Raw genomic sequence first — 16829 nt, 5'->3', positions numbered from 1 at the left:
CCACTTCCCATCACTAATATATTATTTTGTCCTTGACTAAAAAAATGTCCAAAACCATATGCTCACTCCATCCAAACCGCTTCCCATCACTAATATATTATATTATATGATCCATATCATATTATTATTCTTAAAATATACCTTTCTTTAATTTAATTACCTTTTATTTGTTACCATTATTTTAGATTTATCACCTTCTTGCTTATGAGGCAAGCATTCATCTTATCTCTCCCAACTCTCAAAGTTATAATTTTTAAAAATATCTTCAAACCCAAAGTGAAAGCTTCTATTTTCATTTTCATTAAATCCAATAATGATATGTTATTTTGTATTTGGTTCCCCATTCATCCCATGTATGGTGTTGGTTGACTACACTTATTCTCAAGTCAACCTTAAATATCGCATAATGTAAAAAAATGATTATAATATCTTGAAAATATCTAAATAAATTATTATGATATTTTGAAAATATCTAAAGAAAAATATTGATTATGATATTTCGAAAATATCTAAATAAATGATTATGATATTTCGAAAATATCTAAAGAAAAATATTTGTGCACACAAAGTGGTATATAATAATTATTGATTTTCTTAAATTATAACCATTGCACTGAAAATGAAATTGTTGAATGACTTAAAAATTAAAAGAAATTTTGGGATATCAATTTAATATTTATTGAACTTATTACGTATTTTAGGAAGAAAGACTTGTTTCTTCCTGGAAATGAACTGCAACAAACTTTGTAATGAATTTAATTATTAGAGAGTATATCGGTATCGATTAAAACCCTCTTCTTACAAAAGGATTTGCTTGCATTGCTCTTAAGGGACTACTCGATTACACATAGTAAAATATTCTTATAATTAATTTTGAGAATTGCACCATAGTTTTCTATGGTTTAGTAAACTTTAGGGTATCAATTTGATGCCTATTAAATTTATAATTTTGAAAATGACAAGCACATGATAAAATTTAGACTGTGAATAAAGATGAGAGATATATAGATATACAAAAGATCAAAATATTAAAAATAAAAATTGTGATGAAAATTGTGACATGCATCACTGCCATGATTGTCCATGGCATGCTTGGGCAACCATCATTCACTCACCATCAAATTTCAACTAATGAACAAAACTGCATGTACAAATATTATTGATTAATGAGAAAAGTTTTATTAATAAAATTGAGAGTAAAATATAATACAGAAATGTTTAGAAAGGCACAAGTGTACAAACCGTGGAAGAAATTACAACCTTTTTATTTCAGAAAGATGAATCCAGACAAAAGTACAATGTAAATTTGAATTTAAGGTGGGAAGCAGCTGGTCCGACCGATTCTGAGAACATGGTCCAAAATCAAACTCTAATTTAATTTGAAAATATAAAAAAATGTACATCACCTTTGTCACGTGTACATTGAATATGTGCCCTAAAATCACAAGAAGAAAAGCCCTTTCTTTTCCACTCTGCCGACATTTAAAAATCCCAGATTTCCCTGTTAGGAATCCTAAGCCTAAAGGTTAGCCCAAAGAATTCCCATCTATTTACACAATTGCCACTCCTTTCCTGCTCTCCGCCGACTTTTCTTTTTCTACATTTTTTTTACTGCCTATATCCAAATCCACTAGGTTGGGTCGGGTACCGAAACCCGAACGGGTCGAGTGAGTTAGAGAAACTCTGACTGAACGCGTTCGAGTTCTGCGGGAAGAACCCTTGGTTCATTACTGGGTCGACTCTCTGGGTTCTGAGTCCGCTCTGGACTTCTTCTTCGGCTTGGATTAGCGGCGGCAGTGACGGAACGTACATTTCGTTGCTGTTGTTGACAGCTGCGGGAGGCTGGGCGTGGGATTGGACGCCGGAGACCAACTCCTGCAAGGAGGAGACGCCTGCTAGAGTGGCCCAGTCGAAGTTGCCCGAGCCCAGGTTATGGAAGTTGACTTTCTCGTCCGGCTGTGAAACTCTCAGAGAATTCATCCGATTAGGAGAAAAGAACCTGTCATCGATCTCCGGCAGCGACTCCAGGACGTCGTCGAGGTGGGACGACGATGACGATGACGAGCCGTTGCTGTGCGCTTTGCTGGGAAGTACAGCTGCTATGGGTTTCGAAGAGTTGGAATTCTTCTTGTAAATTCGGCACAGAACCCAATCATCCAACTGCATCAAAACAAGAAACCCAGATACGAGATTGTTAAGCGTCAATTGTACTTGATATTATTGTTTAGTACTGAAAAAATTTAAGTTTTTGGTTTAACTGATAATATTTAATATCTACCTTGGAGCTTCCATTTTTCCTCGAATTTTCTAGGAGTCTGTACTCATGCATGATCCAATTAGTTTTGGTTCCTTTTGGAGCTTTGCCGACGTAAAACACCAGAGCTTTCTTGATGCCAACTTTCCGGCCCTCGGTGGTAATCACCTTATCAGTTCCGGTGGCCTTCCAATACCCAGACCCAGCAACCCTATTGGGTCTGGACCCATTTGGGTACTTCCGATCTCTGGGACTGAAAAAGTACCACTCTTTCTCTCCAAATATAGCTTTACCTGCAGAACAAGTAAATAAATGATCAGAAACAAATCCAAATTGAAGCAGAAAACGCAGGTTTTCGAATCAATACTCACTGGGAAGAACCCATGGGTCAAACTTGTACAGATCGATTTCGCCAATTATCTCCAATGAAAACCCCTGTCCGGCCACTTTCCGGCAGAGATACTGCACCAGAAGCTCCTCATCGGTGGGATAAAATCGGAACCCAGGCGGCAAACTAAGCTGTGAAAGCGGGTCAGTCTCCGGTACACCCATTTCCGGCGATGATGATGATGATGATGATCGTTTCTCGAGAGAAGAAGATTGGAGGGCGAATCTGAAAATTCAAAATTTATTTTTTTCCTATTTTCTTTTCTTTTTTTTTTTTTGGGTGGTGAGATATGGCGTTATATATAGAGGAGAGCAGCAGAGATAAGTACGGTCGTCCTTGTCTCAATCTGGGTCGAGTGGGACCCTCAGGTTTCAATCACCGTTCAAAACGCGCCACGTGCACAAGGTTCGACGTTATCATGCGGCCGACCTTATCCGCCACTCGGTGCATGAACCGTCACGAAAAACTGCGGTGACTCACCACACCAAGACGCCACGTGCCATTTACAGTAAAACTTCTAGAAAGAAAAAAACAAAAAAACACAGGAGGCCCAGAATAAAAAAGCACGCTTTTTAATGGGTGAGAGAGAGTGTGTGGTGGTGGCGGCATTTTTTCACGCGTGGGTTAAACCACGTCGGTACTAAGGAGGGCTTGGAGTGTAAGACACGTGCTAACACGTGGACACCTCCGAAGAGGTTAGGCAGAAACATATTCAAAAACAAGGAAAGAGAAAACACACAAAGTTGTGCGGTGGAGCCTCCAAATGGCGACACGTAAGCAAAAAAAGGCGAAAAAGAAAATTAGGGTTTCTTTCACTCTTCTTCTACCTCTGGAGCCATCTGGTTAGGTCAAAGAATGAAAGGCATAAAGAGGGGGGGTGTTGTGGTGTTGATTGGGGTGTCTTTTAGACTTTAGTGAACGTGGAGGGTAGTTTGTGAAGTTATGTGCACTTAAAAAAATAATAAATAAAAAGTTAGGGGGAATCAATGTGGGGGGTGATGGCTGAGGATATGGAATTTGGAGGGTTTGGTGGGTCAAATGGGCACGTAGACGGTGTCGAGACTTGTGACGTGTCATGTTGTTAGAAATTCGAATCGACAAATTTGTTGATGTAATAGTCAAATTATGATAAGATTTAGTAGGTGTAATCTCCGAGATTATAGGCGCCATTACTATTTATGTGCATCCATTAAAAGAATGATACACTCTTATTTGGCTCCATGTCTTAGAAGTTAGAATAATTGATTTTTAAAAAATTTATCATATATAATACCTAAGCCTTGTTTGATAATTGTTTTAAAAAATAGTTTTATTTGAGAATTTGAATTGATTTTAAATGGGACAATGTCACATTAAAAAAAGTATGATTAACTTAGGTGGTGTTTGTTTTTTTTGTTTTTTACTGAAAGTAATTTGTTTTCAGAATTTAGATTATTTGTTTTTCTACTTTTTCTAATTTATTATAAACTTTTTACTAAATTAAAAAAACTAAAATATGTAATTTTTTCTAAATAGAAAAAAATAATATATTAGTTTTTTTTTTTACTTTTTAATACTTAATAGAAATAAAATACTATAAAAACAAACAACCTAATATTTAACATTATTAAATATTAAAGTTCTATTTATAATTAAATAAAAAAACAAATACCACCTTAGTCATTAAGTTTTTTTTTTTTAATTTAGTGAGAATTTAATTTTTCAGGGGTTACTTGCTTTTTCTGGGCATATGCCGGCTTCCCATGTGTTGTTTTTAATCATTCTTCTTTTTATATAATTATTTTTTAAAACAGTTTTCAAGAAACAAGTGAAAATAATTAAAAAAAATGTTTTCATTTTTTATTTTATAATTATGAAACGTGTTATCCTATTTTTATTTTTATTTTAAAGAATAAAAAACTATTTTTCACAACAAATACAAAACATATCCTTAATTTTTATAAGATAATCTTTAAAAATGTCTTTATTCCTTTGGAAGTCACTTTCAAATGGACTTTTTAATTGATGAGGTAAGATAGGATTATATTAAAACTATGTGTATAGGATAACATTAAGTAAATTAAATGTGCATTAGGACTTTAGTTAATCAAATGAGGTCCAAGTCAAAGATGGTATTGAATGAGGTTTTTAGAGTTTGTGATAGAGTGCAAGTTTAACACAAAGTCCTGGGGATGGATAGAGTTAATTAATCCAATGAAAAGTTAGGGATGATGGTAGTTGGGGACAATCTTATACAAATGGGAAAAATGATTTTATTATCATTAAATTTGTGTTGAAATCTTTGGTTTGCATTTGGGGAAAGAAGAAAAATTATACAAAAGAATTTAAATTCCTTTATTTGGTTTAGCGGGAAAATATTAAGGAATTCAAATATCAGACCACGTCTTTTCTAATTACTATCGCATAAATTCTTAGAGTACGTTTGATAACGATTTTATGAAATATTTTTAACATTTTTAATATTTGAAATATAAACATTTTCAAGCGTTAAAAGAAGACTAAGAGTCCGTTTGATAGTGATTTTAGGAAGCGCTTTTAATATTTATAATATTTGAAAAAATTTATCATTTAAATATTAAAAATGTTAGAAATACTTTCTAGAATAACTCCCAAACGCACTCTAAAAGTATGTTTGAAAGTGCTTTTAGGAAACATTTCTAACTTTTTTACATTTGATTGATAAAAATTTTCAAATCTTATAAAGATTAAAAACGTTTCTTAAAATCACTATCAAACGAGCTCTAAAAACACTTTTTAGAAGCACTATCTATCAAACATGCTCTTAATTACCCCAAATTTTATAATATTCTTGTTAAGCAAAATCCACCCAACAATAGAAATGGAATTTTCAATTTTCCACATTGATTCGTCTTTGCCACATCAGACAAAATATCTGACCCGATGTGAACATGCACCATGTGTTGTTTATGCCCGGAATAAAAAAGATGAGTAAAAAGACAAAAGGAAATGGACTGTAAGGGCCTTTTAAATGTGTCATTGCTTTTTTGGAATGGGCCAGAAAAGTCAAAAGACACTATACAATGAACCAATACACATAAACAACAAAAATCACTTCACAGTCCAATGGCCTTTTCTCCTTTTTGAAAGTAAGAATGATAAATTATACAATCTGTTTCTTGAATTTAATTTCAATTTTAGAAATTGTGGGTAATGACACTGGTTTGAACTCAATGGAACCTCGTGACTACAAACAAGTCTGTCGATTAAGAGAATTTTTTTTTAAAAAAAGTTATATAAATATAAAGAATGATTTAAAATAAAATATTATATATAAAAAATAATTTTTAAAATGTATATAAAAATATAAAAAACGGGTTAAAAAATGTTTTGAAAAACGCTTCCCAAACAGAGCCTATGAGTTGAAAACGTTTAGCCTCGATCTACTGTTGCATGAAGCACGCACGTGCAGACCACATGTCATAGGAAAGCATCGTATTATGTAAGCCCTGATGTGGAATGGGTTGAGTTTAAGAGAAAGAAGAAAAACACTTCCATGACACCAAAGCTGGAGTCAACATAAATGCCACAAAATTCAGGTCAGTTTTTCCTGCTAGACCAACTGCTCAAAGCACGTTCCTTTATTGGACAATAATGTGGGCAGCAACCCTTTGATTTTCTCGACTTGGGTTTGATCATAGCGCAGTGTTTTTCAACCAGGCAATCATGGGCACGGCTGATTTGGAGTGTGAAATGGCTCCGAGGGTTCAGGCCAAGCTTTGACTATTTGACAAAGTTCCATTACATCATGCTCTTGGGGTCAAACCCACAATGAGCTGTATCCGGATCTCTGTTGAATTCCACCTTTTTTTGGTGTTTGATCAAGTGGGAGGTTAAGGCCAAACTCATATAAATTCTCTAAAAGGTGTCTAGACATAGCCTTCCTTAATGGATTGGCCCTGAAATCAGTCAAACTGATCAATTGTGGTGGAAGCCCACCCACCATGGATTCAGCTTTCAACATATACTGTTTTTTGTTACGAAAAATCAAGTCCAATTCCTTAGGGATCTTGACTTCAATTTCATTTACTAATTTTTTATCAGTTGGCCTTGAACCCACGTGGGTTTTATAGGCAAAGTCAAACCCAAATGTCATATAAAGGCAACCCCATGATTCAAAATTTACAGATGTGAGCAGTGACATATTGAGTTGAGCTATGTCTTGGAAACGTTTTTTGAATAATTTTGATAATATAATATGTTTATGTTTTTAATCGAGAAGATCTAATGAGAAAAAGGGCATTTCAATGGCCTTTTTTGGTTTTCTTCACCTAAAGTTATGACTCAACATTGGATCTAGAAGATGTGGGAAAGATAGTGGAATCTCTTTGTCATCAATGGACTTCAATTTCTATGTATGACTCTAAACTGAAACTTTGCCATCACAACCACCATTACTGCCCTTGATGAAGACATGCATAATTCACAGTATTGATAGTTGGGATTCCAATAATAAAAGGACTATAATTCAAAAAACTTATGATGAGCAAGACACTGGGCCATGCCCCATCTCTGGGTTGAGAGACAAATCAAAATTTAACAAAAAAATATGCACACAATTCCTGTGGAAATGATTGGCCATGACAAGGGGGGTGACATGCATTCAAGTACTAAGTGATTTTGTACATCAATGTTTCTTAAAAGCGATTTTCAGATGTAATTGAAACCTATCAACCTGAAAAATTACAACAGAATTTAACTTGGGCATAAAGCCATGGGATCTATGTATATTTCAGTGCCTACACAAAAAGTAGCTTAGATTCTTACAAAACAACTCATTTTAGATGTCATGAAATCACAATGGATAGATTGAATTTCTAGCAATGGGACATTCAAATGCCTTAGAAAAACTTTCACTACTTAAACTTCATTTATATATGAATCTCTTCACTAGCTTACACCTCAAATTTACTTAAGAGTATATACAAAGAAAATGCATCTATAAAAATGATGTGAACCACCTCATATCTTCATGATCATGACCATAAAAAGGGGGTCTAGCTATTTTTACCGGGCACTCCAATCCTCATGAGGGCAATATAAGCGATAAGCCGGTAACCCACAAGCATTATGGCCAAAGCAACCGCCGCAAGGATTTGCTTGTCTAGGCCCACAAGCTGTACAGCAGGAAAGTCTCCCACCAAACAGGTGGTCTTGGCAGAACATGGGTAGATGTCTCCAGGCTTGTATTGTGAACCCAACAACAGTTTATATGTGTAATGGCTAATAGAGACGTATTTAATCCAAGCTATGAAATGGGGAACATTTTGGACATAGTACCCTCCCGCAAGAAGGAATGAGAGCATGATTACTGATCCTAGTATGGTGGCTGATTTTTGGTCCATTACTGCAGCACCCAGAGCAAGGCCGAGGCTTTGAGAAACTAGTACGCTAAATAGGAGGGCAAATAAGGTGTGTAGGAAGTTAATGGCATTGGGTTTGAGGCCTGCCATCCAATAGGTTATGATAACAAAAATGGTGGGAAGAACCAGCTCCATGGGAAGGTCACCTATGGTCCTTGACATGAAGTATGATGAAAGCCTGTACATGCCTGAAGATCTTTCCTTTTCAAGCATCATCCGCTCCTGGGGGAAGGTGAAAATAGCTTGGAACAGAGGGAAGAAGCCCCAAAATCCAGAGCAAAAGAAGAGAAGCCCAATCTGCATAGATAGATAAACAAGATTTCCTATTGTTAAAACACAAAATCTGAATTCATTTTGTTTGTATATCAGTCTAAGAGGCTTAGCTGCATGAACACTAAGAAATTGTCCCAGAAAAGAGAGGAAAAAAGGGAAGAAATTTCAATATCATTCTGGTCTATTTAATAACTTTCTATTAAGTTATTGCATCATCCATTACCATATAAAGCAGAAGGGTTGAGTTTATTTTCAATAAATTTCCAAATTCCCGCCAAAAGAAAGCGAAGAACTTCCATGTAGAACAATATTTCATTGACAGTATCTGCCATATGTAGGGAGTCAGTGAAGGATTTCTAACCTGATCTTGCAGGTGTGAAGAATCAGATTGCCACCACAATAACCCTGAAAGGAAGCCCACAACCAGGACCTGACCAATCTTGAGGCCAGAGAATGATTCATGCCTCCTTTCCTTTACCCCTCTTCTAAACAACACAGAGCACTGCTGCCACCAAGTTGTCGCCCACCGGTCTAGCTGCTTGTCTTCTAATCCGTCTTGAAGGTGGTTATCGATTTCTCGGAGTTCTGCCTTCAGTCCTTCATCAATCTTGCTCCTATATGATAAAACCAGTGTCTGCTTGATGGTGGTTGGATCCTCATGTATATCATCAGACAAAACACCTGCAAAATAATTTTTACAATGCAGCAATCAGTTTACATACTAGTTAATAGAACTAAATTAGATACCATTTCTCGGGTTTATGCATGATGTTAAAGCAAATAGACTTTCATCATATCAATCCAAATACACTTTGATACAAGTTTCAGCATAAATTACATTGTTTGATGAGAGTTGAGTTTAATACAAGTTACTTCCATTTATAAAAATTAGTTTTTATTGAGGACGTACATAAGAGTTTTTCTAGTTCTCTAATTCATCCTTTCGAAACTACTTGCTTTAGAATCAAAAGAAAGCATCATTCATAGGGAAAATCTTTGAGTAACCAACAATTTTTAACATTTCAATTCACTTAGTTTTGGTTCTTCTTGATTAATATACTCTGTTTGGTTGCTTTATAAGGACATGGAGGAAAATTAGTAGGACATACTCTAAGGCAATACAAAATTTGTAAGATAGACATTACAAATAAGCACTCACATCCTTTACCGAGCCTAACCTACCATGCAACAATTTGTCTCCAGCTTCACTTACACTAAGCAATTTCTATAAAAGTTATGGTATACATACCATTGGCAAGATCTAGTAGAAAATCAGACGGATTCATTGCAACTGATGGGGCAAATCCAATGCTAGAAAAGTAGTCCATGGCTTCTGCTCCCTTCCCAAAATATAAAGGGTTCCCTTCTGATAACAATAACACCTTATGAAACATGTAAAATAGTCTACTAGAAGGCTGGTGTATCGTCATCACAACGGTTCTTCCTCCTTTCGCTAGCTCCCATAACGTGGACACGATGCGTTGAGCAGTTGTTGAGTCGAGGCCGGATGTGGGCTCATCCAAAAACAGTAGACTAGGGTTTATTAGCATCTCTTGCCCTATGCTAACCCTTTTACGCTCTCCCCCCGAAACCCCTCTCAGAAAGGGGTTCCCAATTATACTATCCTTGCACTTAGTTAAACCAAGCTGAGTTATCACTGCCTCCGCATGCCGTACCTTGTCTTCTTTACTAATAGTATTAGGCAACCGGAGAAGGGCAGTGAATACTAATGTCTCAGTCACAGTTAGATGTGGATAAAGAACATCATCTTGTGTTACAAACCCTGTGCTCCTCTTCATTCGGTTTGAAAAGGGCTTGCCATTGTAGGTTATGCTTCCATTGAGCCGTCCACCAAGACGACCTCCAAGGGCAGTAAGCAGTGTTGTTTTGCCACTGCCTGATGGGCCTAACATGGCCAGCATTTCACCTGGTAGCACAATGCCTGTGATTCCCTTCAATATGTGCTTCTCCTCTGGTTTCGAATCCTTCCTAAGCAGTCCTCCTTTATGGGTTTTAGCCTTGTAATCAACCTCCTCAAACTGTAAATTTGATCAAATTATTATGAGGAAATTCTTGTTAATAGATGTTTAATCAATATATCCTGCAATAAAGGATGAATTCCCTTCATTTTAAGTGAGATGCAATTTGACATGCCGTTTTGAAAAACACAATCAATTTTGAATCATTTAATAGCATGCATTATGATCAATGAAACAGTCCCCTTTTCTGCCAAAAAAAAAAAAAAGGTTTTGCATTCCTTATTTTTCCTTTTTGTTTTTCATCCTTGCCCAGTATAATCTGATTTTGTTTATTTATTTATAAAAATCAATATATTTGATTGAAAATTCTAATGGCGAAGTTGTTATTTTTTGTTTATTTGTTTATTTATACTACATCAACAGGAATGAAAAACCCCTAGAAAAAGAAAACTACAGAGAAACCCTAAAATGCGAAGCTATGCCATTTTCTTGGCATCCAAACAAGCCCACAAGCCCTAAAATAATTTTCTTCACCATAAACAATAAAGGAAAATAAAGAAACAAATTTAAGAAAAGAAAGAAAAGCTAGAGAAAAAATAACAGGAAAAAAAAAATCGCCAGCTTCAAAAAGAAAAGAAAAGAAAAAACTATTCAATGTGGGTTTCAGTATTCTTGGACAGAAAGATGAGGAGGAGGGATATGCATGCATGGGCCATGGGTGATCTTGAGAGAGGTTCTTGCGAGACAGAAAGACAAGACAATCATAAAACGACGTCGCAAAATACCTTCAATATAACATGGCCACTGTTCTTAGCTTTCGTAAAGATGGGTGGTGGTTCAGGGTTTGCTGTAATAGACTCTGGTTGTGCCTTAATGTCCACCATCTCTTCTTCTTCTTCTTCTTCTTCTTATTCCATTTTACTCAATCTTTCCCTAGAAAGAACCGAAAAACAAAAACGCTTCTGTGTTTGTGTGTTGCGTGACTGAGAATCACTTTATGAGTGTGAACAATAAATGTGGAGAAAAGAAGGGGTTCATGCAAGAGGGATTAGAGGGGCAGCTGGGCGGCTCGGAGAAGGGTGGTGGTCACAGGTGGAGAGGCATTCTTTAATTTTATGAGTTTTTTTTTTTTTCGTTTGTTTTTGATTCCCGAGTCCATAGCTTTATCTCCTTCTCTATTTCGTATTCGGTTTCTATTCCATCTCTCTCTCTCTCTAACCCTACTACCACTCACAAACAAACCATCTCAAATTTCCATTTTGGGCGGTGTTGACTGTTGATTACTTCAATAATTCAATATTTGAAATAATTTTTTAAATATACTTATTGAATAAAATATGTAGAGTTTTAGTTTTAAGGTTTAAAAATGATTTTTTTTTTCAAATAAAAAACCTACGATAATTTTGCTAGATGAAAGTTCAAACAACATCTAAATTTGTTTTTTATAGATATCTAAACATTTAGTTTTCTCGTAATTACTATTTCAAATAAAAATTTATTATAGTAATAGAAAATATTCATAGAATCTCGTTTTGAAAATGGTTTTTTTAAATATGAATTTTAAAATACCATTTTATAAATTATTACTAATTATTGATTAGTATAGGTGGAGCTATGAGAAGAGATAATATTCATACTATAATTAATGATTATGGAGATTTTATTTTATTATTTTAAATATATAAAATTGTTATAAAATATTTTGTGAGATAAAAAAATTTAAATTAAATTTGAGAGTTTATATATATACATATTATTAAAAAGTAATTTGATTATAATTTATTTTCTTTCAATAATTTATAAATAGTTTTAAATTAATTAAAATAATATGTATTAAATGACATAGACCTGTAATTTGGACGGCAAGCCCAACCTGAATTAAAAAACAACCAATCCAAGTTCAACTTAACTCAATCTCTAACTCAAAGTACTCGATACAAATCCAACTCAATCTCATTTTTTTAAACTCAGGTTGAATTTTGATTGGTCAAGTTGAACTTGGGTTGATCTGATTATACTTGGCTTAGCCAAATTGCGTGGATTGTGTAATTCAAAATCCATATATAGTGCTTTTTAATTTTTTTTTATAAGTTTATACTAAAATTTAAATAATACATAACAAAAAAATTTAAAGTAAAAATAAACTTCTATATCTTTTTTACAAAAATAAAAAAGAGTATGATATACAAATAAAAATAAACTTATATATCTTTTTTTTTAAATGAAAAAATATATGATATAATTATAATTTGATTTTTTTTAAATAAAATAAATATTATTAGGATAATACGAATTATAAAAATTATAAAAATATTAAATCAGGTTCGCTCGGATTATTTGAACCATGACTTGAGCCCAATCCAAATTAAGCTTGAATTGAGAAAACCTAGCCCAAGTTCAACTTGTGTAATGAAAATGTTTGTCCAAATCCTTCCAAATATCAAATTGGGTTTGGGTTGGGTCGGGTCAACCTGTCCAAGTTGCACCCCTAAAATGATATAATATATTTTATTAATAATATGATAGTAATCCATTGTAATAAATTATTATATTAATAGATAATACATTGTAACATATTATAATAATATAAGATTATATTTTTAAATTATTTTATATTTTTTTAATAACTAACTTAATATTTATTCTTATAGATGTTGAATTGTATCTCTAGGTCTTTAGATTTTTAGTTTTAATCACATATGTGTAATATTAATAATTTAATGTTTAAAAATTTTGTTTCACATCTTTCCACATTCCTATGGATTAAAAGGGATAAGACTTTACAAAATATTTAATAATTGAAAGAAATTGAATTTATTATTTTAAATAAAAAAACCTTTTATGCTAAAAATATTGTCATAAGCCTTCCTTCTTTAGACGTACAAAAAGCTAAATATCATTAATAAGATGTTGTTATAATTAATAAGAATGTATACATATCACGTATATGTCTCAAAGTAGTTTATACTTTAATCTCATTTCTTTAAGTAGCCTTTTACACTTTAATTCTTTACACTTTAATTTAATTTCTTCATATTGTAATATATTTATTTATATCCTTATTCAATGACTTATTGTGGACCCCGCATTTCGATCGCTCGAATGCGTTTCCCACTCGATGGCGAGCTCGATTTTTATTTGAAAAAAATTGATTTTTATTGATTAAGAAAAATTGACTCGGAGTCGCCACTTATTTTTGTTTTATTTTTAAAGGGTAAACAAAATAAGAAAGAAAAACCCTAAGTGTGACTCCTTATTTTGGGAAAGGCGGTCTGCGAAAAACCGGGTCGGGTTCGGGGGTCAGGTTACTTATCGGGAAGGTACGGTAAACACCGTAGCACCCCTCTAAGTCCCTAAAAACGGGTCTCTACTAATAAAGTGAAGCTAACATGGCCATCAACAAGAAAATCGATGAATACTCAAATCGATCATGCACAATATGAGAGGCAAAACATATATAAAGAATGAGCAAAATATGAATAGATGCATACCTGGGCGGCAATCACGAATGCGCTATCTTGAAACATGGTTAGTGAACAATAAACAGATATAATTAAGCGCATATCAAGAATAGAGCAAATCAATCATGCCTAGAAAGCCAATCAACTAATCAGTAAATCAATCATGAAATCACATATGTAGGGCCCCCACCAAAGCCCGTTTATTTTTGCATGAATTAATTCCATAAATTCCATTATTCGGAATTACGGAATTTAAATTCATATTTATTTTAAAACATTTTAAAATCACGAAAAATTCGAAAGTGGCTCACCAAGAAGAAAAAAAAGGCGACCAAATTTCATTGAAAATGGGATTTTTAGGTCCTAAAAAAAAATAAACTAAGGATGAAAACTAAAAAAATGGTAAAATTATTTGAAGAATTTAAAATTTGAGAAACCATTTGAAAACTGGAATTTGATGGATTATTTTAAAAACAAAGATGATGAAATGAAAAGAGAAGAAAAGGTATGTGGCACCAAAGGTGGCCATGCAGAAAGGTATAAGTGGGAGAGTTGGTAAGGAATAAACATGCAAGTTAGGGGTCCCCCGGGGTGTAGGTAAGCTGATCACTGAACCACATCATTGAACACGCAACTGTTGATTTTCACTTGGACTTATGGCTGTACTCCAGATGCGCTCGGGTTTGGAATATCTTACAGAATGCCAGTTCCAGAATTTCAGAAGTCCCCTTAGATACTCGCTCATATATTCTCAATCTTGGGTAAATTTTCCTTTGCTATGCCGACCCGAGAACAAAGCTGAACTCCAATGAAGTATCAGTTCAAGATTAATATTCACTATATCATTTGGATTGTCAGGCTCTGTAAATCCATATCTGTTGGGACTGCTTGCACGCTTGGCCTTGAGACCCACTCAGGGACCCATCTCTAGGGTTTTGTTGCTGATGTTCCAGCGAGATCCCAGCCTGAGAATGGTGGAAATTTGGATACCCAAGGACCCCAAAATGCTGGGAAGGCTGATGCCCTTGCCGAAATCCACCGGGTTGCTGATTTTGGCCCTGGAAGCTGTAATATGTGTTTGCTGGAACAGCAGACATCGTTTGGGAACCAGGCCCATGATTCCACATTGTGGAGTTCTCATTCTGCTGCTGAAAAGAGATCAAGTGATTGCCATTCTTGTATACACCCACAACATGAAACGAACCCATGAGGATGCCACCAGACTTGATGGTTTCAGGGAATTGGACGTCTTTGAAACTGAATAGGATTGATAATGCTACTCCTTCACGTACAGCTTTGTCAAAAGATTCAGTATATCGGCACAAAAATACCCTCTCTAAATCCCATCACATGTGGCCAATCAAGCTTCAGGCGCATCAAACATCTCCATGTCTTTTGTACTCCAGCTGTTACAGAAATAGTGATGAGAAAGCCACTAACAGCGCAGTGTAGATCGCCATTGACAGCACTCTACAGAATCATCTCCAAGACAAGCAGTCCCCGCAGCACCAATAATTCCCTCCTCTTCTCCTTCAAGATCGCTAGCATGCTTTCCTCTTCTTACGCTGCGTGCCCACCATTTTTCCTTGGATAGCAGCTGCAGCTTCACGAGTCTGGTACTTATCAATAGCATCTTGAGCAAATGCAATATCTACAATCCTTCTCCCATGTTGCTTTAGCTGATGACCTGAAACATCTCTGTTAAGCTGGTTATAAGCCATGACTTTCCGTTACATTGAAGCTTTCTTTGCTTTCTCACTCCTCTTATGAAATATTCCATGCTCCTTAGCATCTTAGGTATACCCCAAGTAGTCCACAAAATTCACGACAGCTAGCTATAACGAGAATATATATTCAAACACCCGTGACTTTGATATTTACATGGAGGTCCATAAGACGCAGCTATCCGCTTTAAAAAGAGACATCTGTCATTACCAAGTTCATACATGCACATGGAACACGGGTCAATGCCTCCCAAGCTCATATCCAGAACACCATGCATGACCATCCGAATACCACTGGATGGGGTAGCGGGTTTGACAAGTGCAGGTTGTGATTAATGTGACGGATAATGAGAGAAATTGGTTGGGTGGTAGGATGAAAGAAGGAGACGTGGGCATGATGATGGAATAAAAAGATTAAATCTGAGATGATGATCAAATGAGGAAAGAAAGACATGGAGAATGGTAGACAAATGGGAGATGGGCAGCAGATTGGACATAATAGAGGCCTAGAAGCGAATTGAGCCCGGGTAGAAATGCATAGTGATCACGTGCGCATGGGAAATGAGGGGCGAGTCAGCTGGGTATGGGTATTATGAAAGATGGGGAATGGATGACCTGAAAAGGTAGAAAGACGATGAGGTGGAATGGAAGGGGTGTTTGGGAAGTGGGTATATGATGATGGACGTTAATGGGTATGAAGGAGTGGGCAGCGGGCATGTAAAGCATTGGATTAGTACATGGGTACAGTGGTTAAAACAGTGGTGAGAAAAATTGACCATGCAAATAGCAATTATACATGTGGGCCCGCGATTACAAACGGGACTGCATTACCGCATCTCATGCTGAACCCTCATCTGCATTTCACCTCCATATAGGATCCTTTCCTGCATCGAAGCTGGAATAAACCCAGACGGTATTTCCTGACAACTCTTCATCAATAGACATGGGCACCCCAGTCTGAACCATTACTTCCGTTTCTGCCAGCATGTCTCCTGAAGGAATGGCAATGTTCTGGTCTAACATTAAATTCCCGTTGCCCACTATGGTTTCTTTGAAGTGAACGATGGCCTTCCCACCATACCCAATAATGGAGATGGACCTTTTAATTTCTAACCAGGTGAGCCTTGTTCATTTGCTCTGCATTTCTTGGCATATTCTACGATAGCCTTGGCTGGTAGGTGCTTGATGACGAAGACAGCCAATAAGGAGACCCCCACAGAGCATCTCTTCTACACACAAATAGGATATCAACAAATTCCGAGTGGGGCTATGGAGCCTCTCTTAAACCTCATAGCAGAACTTTTTCACCCCTGGTCATAGTCCTTTTCCTCTGTCAGATTTCTTTGAAGGAGCACACAGTCCAAACCCG

General features: G+C 35.5%; 2 protein-coding genes across 2 annotated transcripts; both read right to left on the bottom strand.

Moving 5' to 3' along the window:
• Positions 1 to 1244: 1244 nt before the first annotated feature.
• Positions 1245 to 3252, bottom strand: LOC100243607 (NAC domain-containing protein JA2L). The gene is made up of 3 exons (XM_002284632.5): positions 2626 to 3252; positions 2279 to 2547; positions 1245 to 2160 (listed from the first exon to the last, which is right to left on the bottom strand). The coding sequence occupies exons 1-3, from the start codon at positions 2804 to 2806 to the stop codon at positions 1609 to 1611; spliced, it is 1002 nt and encodes a 333-aa protein (XP_002284668.1). The 5' UTR covers positions 2807 to 3252; the 3' UTR covers positions 1245 to 1608.
• Positions 3253 to 7354: 4102 nt separating this feature from the next.
• On the bottom strand, positions 7355 to 11536 carry LOC100265848 (ABC transporter G family member 9). The gene is made up of 4 exons (XM_002281913.4): positions 11061 to 11536; positions 9546 to 10335; positions 8658 to 8977; positions 7355 to 8320 (listed from the first exon to the last, which is right to left on the bottom strand). The coding sequence occupies exons 1-4, from the start codon at positions 11157 to 11159 to the stop codon at positions 7658 to 7660; spliced, it is 1872 nt and encodes a 623-aa protein (XP_002281949.1). The 5' UTR covers positions 11160 to 11536; the 3' UTR covers positions 7355 to 7657.
• Positions 11537 to 16829: the final 5293 nt, after the last annotated feature.

This window comes from Vitis vinifera, chromosome 19 (assembly GCF_030704535.1).
Source record: "Vitis vinifera cultivar Pinot Noir 40024 chromosome 19, ASM3070453v1".
In the NCBI taxonomy this organism is placed as follows: Eukaryota; Viridiplantae; Streptophyta; class Magnoliopsida; order Vitales; family Vitaceae; genus Vitis; species Vitis vinifera.
The sequence above is the reverse complement of the archived record's forward strand: the minus strand, read 5'-3'. Positions and strand labels throughout refer to the sequence as shown.